The following is an 8,348-nucleotide window of genomic DNA, read 5'->3' as shown; positions in this document are numbered from 1 at the left end:
TTGTGCGTAATTTATGTCTACTTTCTGCTTTTCTTCTGAATGCGGAATCCAGACTGGAGTCGGTGTGTCACAAAGTCCAGACTGGAGTCGGTGTGTCACAAAGTCCAGTCTGGAGTCGGTGTGTCACAAAGTCCAGACTGGAGTCGGTGTGTCACAAAGTCCAGTCTGGAGTCGGTGTGTCACAAAGTCCGGGCTGGAGTTAGTGTTTCTCAGACTCCTTGCTGGTGTCAGTGTGTCACAAATTTCAGTCCGGAGTCGGTGTGTCACAAAGTCCGGGCTGGAGTTAGTGTTTCTCAGACTCCTTGCTGGAGTCAGTGTGTCACAAATTCCAGTCCGGAGTCGGTGTGTCACAAAGTCCGGGCTGGAGTTAGTGTTTCTCAGACTCCTTGCTGGTGTCAGTGTGTCACAAATTCCAGGCTGGAGTCGGTGTGTCACAAAGTCCAGGATGGAGTCGGTGGTGCCCCTGCTGTTCGCTCGACAGAAGTCAGGCTGTATTGTTGTTGATTATAGAATTCTCTGGCTTTAATGGCTCTGGTCTGGACACTTTTTTCTGTGTGGCTGTATTTTACTGATAACTTTATGTGCCTGCTACCTTGTACGTGCTGTGTGTGCTTTCTGCTGTGAGTGACTGTTGCATCTTGTTCCCGGAGTAACACTGTTTCTTTTGGCTGTATTCATGGGTGTAAGAAGAGAAAGGGTTAAGGTTAGACTGTGCTAAGATCTAAGCTTACAAAACATATGCTGACACATTGCTAAATAAGGATATAAGATTCTTGCAAAACTGTATAGGTACAATCTGTACCTTGTGGTAATCATGAAGAACTAAAAAGGAGTCATTAAGCTAGGAGCTGAGAGCGGAGGTGGATGGAACAGATGGAGATAAGCTGTACTCTTGTGGCTAACTCCAAGGCCGATGAGTGTTTGAAAACTTGGCAGACATGGCTCTGCGGATGGCTAACTCCAAGGACAGAGGATATGAGAAAATGTGTATGTGACCCCCGAAATGTACAAGCCTGTGGGGAGGGGGAGAGTGGAGCTGACTATGAATAATTGTAGGAACGATACAGCAACTGAGGGACACGTGATAACCTACTTGAAACTGTATAAAAGGAAATGAAATGTAATGCTCTGGGCTCAATACTGCTGGAGCAGTTTTGGGTCCGACTCTGCAGACTCGTGAAAAATAAAGCTTTGCCGCTTTGCAGTTTGCTGAGACTCAGAGTGTAGGATTATTTCTGACAGCTGGGGGCTCGTCCGGGATCCCCACTCCGGTCGTGGAGGGCGAGAGGAAGGACATCGGAGAAGGTGCACCCTGCCGAGTTCGGCAGTCCCTGATTCCTTGCTCGTCGTCTGAAACGGCTTGAGCGAGTGAGATCCGGACAGCGCAAGGCGGCAAAGCAGGGAGGAAAGGAGACGGTTCTACGGCACACCGGGTAAGTGAGACTAGCTAACTGAGATCTAGGTGGGTGTGACCGGGTAAACTAGGTGTGACGACACCTAGAGTAAAAAGAACCGGGCCGGGAAGGGAATAATGGGAGGGGGAAGCTCAAAGGAAGAGGAGCCGGAGAGTTCGGGTTTGTTCCCGAAGGTACCTCCTGATAGCCCCCTCGGTAGAATGTTTGCAGGATGGGGATATGGACGAACAAAGGGAAAGCAGAAAAAGAGAATGGTAGAATATTGCAAATTATGGTCCAAACAGCCAATAACAGGGTCCTCGGTATGGTGGCCACCATTTGGGTCAGATGAGGATTGGGTTAGACAGGCCTTAAACATATATGTAAACTCTAAACCAAATGTGAGAGAGGAAGAAAATGAGTATGCCTCTTGCTGGGTTCCCGGACCAGGAGACTCCGCAAGAAGTTTTAAACTAGAAACTAAAACTAAGGAGGAAGAGCCTCCTTGGGAAGTGTTGAATCATCTACCTCCCCCTTATGTTCCCCGGCCCCAGCAGCCCGAACAAGCTGCTAGTGCTCCGCATCCGGATGATCCACAACGGCAGGCGGAAGAGGAGAGAGAGACGAGGAGAAACAGAAAAAGACCGTTAGGATAATGGTTCAGACAGTACAGCAAGTAACCACAGAAAACAGGGAAAAGAGGGGAACGTGGTCAGACCGAGGCAATGGCCAAGAACCAGGAAGGAAAACGCGAAGGACTCTAAGATGCTTCCACTGTAACGAGGAAGGACATTTTAAACGGGAATGTCCTAAGTATCGGCGAGAGGTCAGGTCATATGCCATGATGGAGGACGAAGACTAGGGGGGTCGGGGGTTCCTACCCTTGGGGAGAAGAAACTATCGACAGGAACCCCTGGTAAATCTGAAATTAGGTCCCCAAGGGTCAGATACAACCTTTATGGTAGATTCGGGTGCTGAAAGATCCAGTGTAATCCAGATACCTCCCGGCGCCCGAACAGGAACAAGAGTAATGAAGGTATCCGGTATCGGAGGAAAAACGATACAAGTGCCCATTGTGGACAATGTGGAAGTCGGATATGAAGATAGGGCAACAAGGCAAGACCTTCTCCTGCTGCCCTCGGCAGGATTCAACCTATTAGGAAGGGACCTGCAAGTGCAACTGGGCATTGGAACAGTGCCGAACAATGGAGAAATAATAGTAAAATTATTCGCATTAAAAGAAGAGGACGACCAGAAAATAGAGCCCGAGGTGTGGTATAGAGAGGGAAATAGGGGAGGATTGAACATCAGCCCTCTACAGATCACCTTGCTACCGGACGGTCGCCCAGTAAGGAGGAAGCAGTATCCCATTGCGATGGAAGGAAGAAAAGGGCTGCAGCCGGTAATTGAAGGGCTGATCGCAGATGGACTGCTGGAAGAATGTATGTCGCCATATAATACCCCCATCCTCCCGGTGCGAAAACCGGACGGGACTTATCGGATGGTACAAGACCTGCGGGGTCTAAATGCAGTAGTCCAGACCCGATACCCGGTAGTACCCAACCCGTACACCCTGATGAGTAAAATCTCCCCTGACCATGAATGGTTCAGTGTAATAGATCTAAAGGATGCTTTCTGGAGTTGCCCGCTAGAAGAAAGCAGTCGGGACATGTTTGCGTTTGAATGGGAAAATCCTACAACAGGGCGGAAAAGACAACTCAGATGGACGGTCCTGCCGCAAGGATTCACTGAGTCACCTAACCTATTCGGGCAGGTCTTGGAGCAAGTACTAGCGGAATTCCAATGTGCTCCAGAGAACCAACTGCTACAGTATGTGGATGATTTATTACTATCCGGGCCAACACAGAAAGGGGTGCAGGAAGATACCATCAGATTACTGAACTTCCTAGGGAAAAAGGGGCTACGGGTCTCCAAGAAAAAGTTACAATTCGTGGAAAAGGAAGTAAGGTATCTGGGACACCGGGTCAGTAAGGGACAGCGAAGCATTACCCCAGAAAGGATAGCTGGAATAACAGGGATGTCGCTACCTCGTACCAAGAAGGAGATACGACAGTTCCTGGGGTTAGTGGGGTATTGTCGAATCTGGATTGAGAATTATACTCCCCTGGTGAGATTTCTGTATGATAAACTCGGGCAAGATGAGCAAACAGTAAAATGGACAAAGGAAGAGGAGCAAAAATTCAACTATATCAAGGGGCAATTGATCCGTGCTCCGGTGTTAGTCTTGCCAGCCCTGGAAAAACCATTCCAGCTGTACGTCAACAATGCCGAAGGAATGGCCCAAGGGGTACTCACCCAACTAAGAGGAGGAAAGCGGCAACCCGTGGCTTTCCTGTCAAAAATGTTAGACCCGGTATCGCGTGGATGGCCCACCTGTATCCAAGCAGTGGCAGCGACAGCGGTATTGGTAGAGGAAGCCCGGAAACTAACCTTTGGAGGGAAGATCACAGTGCATTCTCCCCACTCGGTCAGCACCCTACTAGCCCAGAAGGCACATCGGTGGCTCACTGACTCCCGCATTCTAAAGTACGAAACTATACTGATGACCGGAGAAGACCTAAACTTCGCAAAGGATTCCAGTTGCAACCCAGCCCAGTTCCTCTATGGAGGACTAGAAGAAAAGGAGTCAGAACACGACTGTATTGAATTGCTGGACTTGCAAACAAAGAGCCGGGAGGACTTACAGGAAGTTCCCCTGGGAGAAGGACAGGAATTGTATATAGATGGATCCTCACGATGTATTGATGGAGTACGGCACAGCGGATATGCCATCATTGACGGAGAGACTGAAAGAATAGTGGAGTCCGGGAGATTACCGGGAAACTGGTCGGCCCAGTCATGCGAATTATACGCACTCCAGAGGGCTCTGAGGATATTGGAGAAGAGGATCGGAACAATATACACTGACTCTAAGTACGCCTATGGGATAGTACATACCTTTGGGAAGATATGGAAAGAAAGAGGACTGATAACGGCCAGAGGAAAGGGACTGGCACACGAGCAAATGATAAGTATGACATTGGAAGCCCTGGCCCTACCAACTGAGATTGCGGTAGTACATGTACCCGGACACCAAAAAGGATCAACACCTGAAGCAGTAGGGAACCGTCTAGCCGATGGGGAGGCCAAACGAGCAGCCGTTGAAGACCCGATCCAACTCCTGACCTTGATACCAGTGAGGGAAGGACTTACTAAACAACCTATGTTTACCCAAATAGAGATTGATAGCATGAACCAACTAGGAGCCCGAAAAGACACTGATGGTAAATGGACGGTCCCGGATGGGAGACAGGTACTAAATAAGGAAGTAACCCGCAACATCCTCCAACAGTTGCACCATCAAACCCACTGGGGAGTACAGGCCATGTGCGACACAATTCTGAGGGACTATGTATGCAAAGGAATATACACACTGGCCCAGCAAGAGATAACTGGATGTCCGACGTGCCAGCGGATAAACAAGAAAGTGATGCGATCCACTCCAAGAGGTGGCCAGCCACTGGCCATGAGACCGTTCCATAGAGTCCAGATCGACTTTACCGAACTACCCTCAGTGCAGAGATGGAAGTACCTGTTAGTAATAGTGGATCATTTTACCCACTGGGTGGAAGCATACCCGACCACAAAGGCCGATGCGCCTACAGTAGCCCGAATACTACTAGAAAACATAATCCCCAGATATGGGATCATGGGGTCCATAGACTCGGACAGAGGGACACACTTTGCCTCCAAGACGCACCAGTTGATTTGTGATGCATTGAGTATCCAATGGAAATACCATACCCCGTGGCATCCCCAGAGTTCGGGACGGGTGGAAAGGATGAACAGTACCTTAAAGGCGCAATTGACCAAATTAATGCTAGAAACCAAGTTACCCTGGACTAAGTGTCTCCCCATCGCCCTGTTAAGAATCCGAACAGCACCCAGGAAGGATATAGGAATCTCCCCCTATGAAATGCTGTTTGGACTCCCGTATTGGAATAAGGTAGAAGGGTACCCCACGCTACAAGGGGGTGATATTTTTATAAGGAACTATTTACTGGCACTATCTCGTTCCTTTGCAGAACTGCGGAAGAAGGGTCTCTTGGCCCAGACTCCGCCGCTCGACTTTGCTTTACATCAGATCGTGCCTGGAGATTGGGTTCTGGTACGGACCTGGAAGCCGGAGAAGTTACAACCACAGTGGGAAGGCCCTTTCCAGGTCCTGTTAACCACCGAGGCGGCCGTACGAACAAAAGAGAAAGGGTGGACCCCCGCATCCAGAATAAAGGGACCAGTTAAGCCTGAGGGACACACGGAGTGGACCTGTGTTCCCAGTGAAGAACCGTTGGTGGTGAAACTGAAAAGGCAACAAAAATGAACTCAATGTGGACTGTTACATTATTGACTGTAATATATTTAATTCTGTATGTGGGAAAAATAGAAGGGAAATGTGACAAGTGTAGGAACCGAGTTTTGGAGAAAGGAAAAGAACGACCCGGGGCCCTTGTGTCACATTCACATGTAAATGACCAATGTTATGGAAAAGAAAAAGAGGAATGTGAAGAGGGAGGAATAAAATATACCCTGAGAAAGAACAGGGGATACCCCGGTGGATCAGTGAGAGAAGAAAAAGGAGAAGGGAGAAGTTGGAGTGTACGAGAAAGTACATGCCCTGAGACAGAATGGATATGTGAAAGGAAAGAAAAAGGAAGGGCAGAGTTTGGTGGAGTCAGAGAAGAATGGGGAACTTATGGAAAAACAAGACCGGAAATGAAGGAAAACCTGTTTATAGACTTAGCAACTCGAATAGCTACAAGTTTAAATGTAAGTGACTGTTGGGTTTGTGGGGGACCCCACATGAGCGAGCAATGGCCATGGATAGGTGAGAGTTTGAGTGTGTGGGAGCTATTGGCTCATGATTGGGATAAGAAAAGGACTGGGAGGACGCAAGAATGGAAGTTAACAAACTATCCGGAAGGACAAGTATGTGTAGAAAGAAAAGGGAAGGTGAAAGTAGGAGAAAGCCCATGTCAGAGTATAAAGTTGGCTAAAACAAAAAATAATGCCACTTGGTGGCCCGAGGAGCCGACTTGGTACATAACTAAAGGGGCAAAGGACAATTGTACGGCTATGGGAAACAATTCGGGAATCTGGAATTGCAGTGGGCATAACCCGTACGAAGGAATTCCCAGTGTTTGGAAAGCCTGGCGGAAAGCAAAGAAAGGAGGATTTGTCCCAGAAGGTCTGTTCTGGATTTGTGGGAATCAGGCATACACCAAATTGCCGAAAGGATGGGGAGGAGTTTGTTTCTTAGGCCTTATAAGGCCAGAGTTCTTCCTCCTACCCCAGGATGAAGATAGGGAATTGGGAATCAAGTTATTTGACTCACTGAGAAGGGAGAAGCGGGAGATAAAGGTGGGAGAATGGGGCGATGAGTGGCCTCCAGCACGCATCATTGAATATTACGGACCAGCAACTTGGGCCCAGGATGGGTCATGGGGTTACCGAACCCCGGTATATATGTTAAATCGAATAATACGCCTACAAGCTGTAGTAGAGGTGATCACCAACCAAACCGCATTGGCTCTGGAATTGCTGGCTGAGCAGCAAAGCCAGATGAGAACAGCCATATACCAAAATCGATTAGCATTGGATTACCTATTGGCCTCCGAGGGAGGGGTCTGTGGAAAGTTCACTCTGACAAACTGTTGCCTAAAGATAAATGATAATGGAAAGGCAGTGTTGAAAATATCCGACAAAATTCGGAGGTTGGCCCATGTGCCAGTACAAACTTGGAGATCCTTAGGGAACCTGAGTTGGCTGGATAGTCTGCTGGGAGGAAGCTGGTGGCGAATAGCCCTGTTAATATTAGGCGGAATACTCATAATGATAATCATATTACCATGCTTAATACCCTGCTTGAGAGCATTAATAACGCGAGTAGTAGTACAGGTAATGCAGCCAGGGAACCCAGCTGAACCGGCTAAAATGCTGTTGCAACGAGGCAGAGAACTGGAAGAGTGGAATCCCTGGACAAATCCTTAGCACACTCTAAAAAGAAAAAGGGTGGAATTGTAAGAAGAGAAAGGGTTAAGGTTAGACTGTGCTAAGATCTAAGCTTACAAAACATATGCTGACACATTGCTAAATAAGGATATAAGATTCTTGCAAAACTGTATAGGTACAATCTGTACCTTGTGGTAATCATGAAGAACTAAAAAGGAGTCATTAAGCTAGGAGCTGAGAGCGGAGGTGGATGGAACAGATGGAGATAAGCTGTACTCTTGTGGCTAACTCCAAGGCCGATGAGTGTTTGAAAACTTGGCAGACATGGCTCTGCGGATGGCTAACTCCAAGGACAGAGGATATGAGAAAATGTGTATGTGACCCCCGAAATGTACAAGCCTGTGGGGAGGGGGAGAGTGGAGCTGACTATGAATAATTGTAGGAACGATACAGCAACTGAGGGACACGTGATAACCTACTTGAAACTGTATAAAAGGAAATGAAATGTAATGCTCTGGGCTCAATACTGCTGGAGCAGTTTTGGGTCCGACTCTGCAGACTCGTGAAAAATAAAGCTTTGCCGCTTTGCAGTTTGCTGAGACTCAGAGTGTAGGATTATTTCTGACAATGGGTATTCACGTATGGTTGAATGGCAAACTTGAAGGGAATTGTTATTTTTTTTAATGTTGTTCTATCTCAATGCATTGTGTAATGATTTGATCTGTTAACAAACTGAAGGCATGTTTTTCACTGTACATTGGTACATGTGACAATAATAAACTGATAGCTATAACAATATGACCGGATTGCACAAAAATGAACTTTACTTTCTCATTCTAATTGATCTCCTTCGTGTAAGGGTTGTGCGTAATTTATGTCTACTTTCTGCTTTTCTCCTGAATGCGGAATCCAGACTGGAGTCGGTGTGTCACAAAGTCCAGTCTG

The 8,348-nt window shown here is 47.5% G+C and overlaps 1 protein-coding gene across 1 annotated transcript; it reads left to right on the top strand.

Annotated features, from left to right (window-relative positions):
• The first annotated feature begins 686 nt into the window (after nt 1-686).
• LOC140715158 (endogenous retrovirus group 3 member 1 Env polyprotein-like) lies at nt 687-7,998 on the top strand. Its single transcript, XM_073026939.1, has 2 exons — nt 687-1,433; nt 5,480-7,998. Exon 2 carries the CDS (start codon nt 5,772-5,774, stop codon nt 7,440-7,442), a length of 1,671 nt encoding a protein of 556 aa, XP_072883040.1. The 5' UTR covers nt 687-1,433; nt 5,480-5,771; the 3' UTR covers nt 7,443-7,998.
• Nucleotides 7,999-8,348: the final 350 nt, after the last annotated feature.

The sequence above is a fragment of the Hemitrygon akajei genome, chromosome 23 (assembly GCF_048418815.1).
Source record: "Hemitrygon akajei chromosome 23, sHemAka1.3, whole genome shotgun sequence".
In the NCBI taxonomy this organism is placed as follows: Eukaryota; Metazoa; Chordata; class Chondrichthyes; order Myliobatiformes; family Dasyatidae; genus Hemitrygon; species Hemitrygon akajei.
The sequence above is the reverse complement of the archived record's forward strand: the minus strand, read 5'-3'. Positions and strand labels throughout refer to the sequence as shown.

What these genes read in the sequence shown, in the direction of transcription:
- LOC140715158 (XM_073026939.1), top strand. Translation starts at nt 5,772, where the DNA reads ATGAACTCAATGTGGACTGTTACATTATTGACTGTAATATATTTAATT.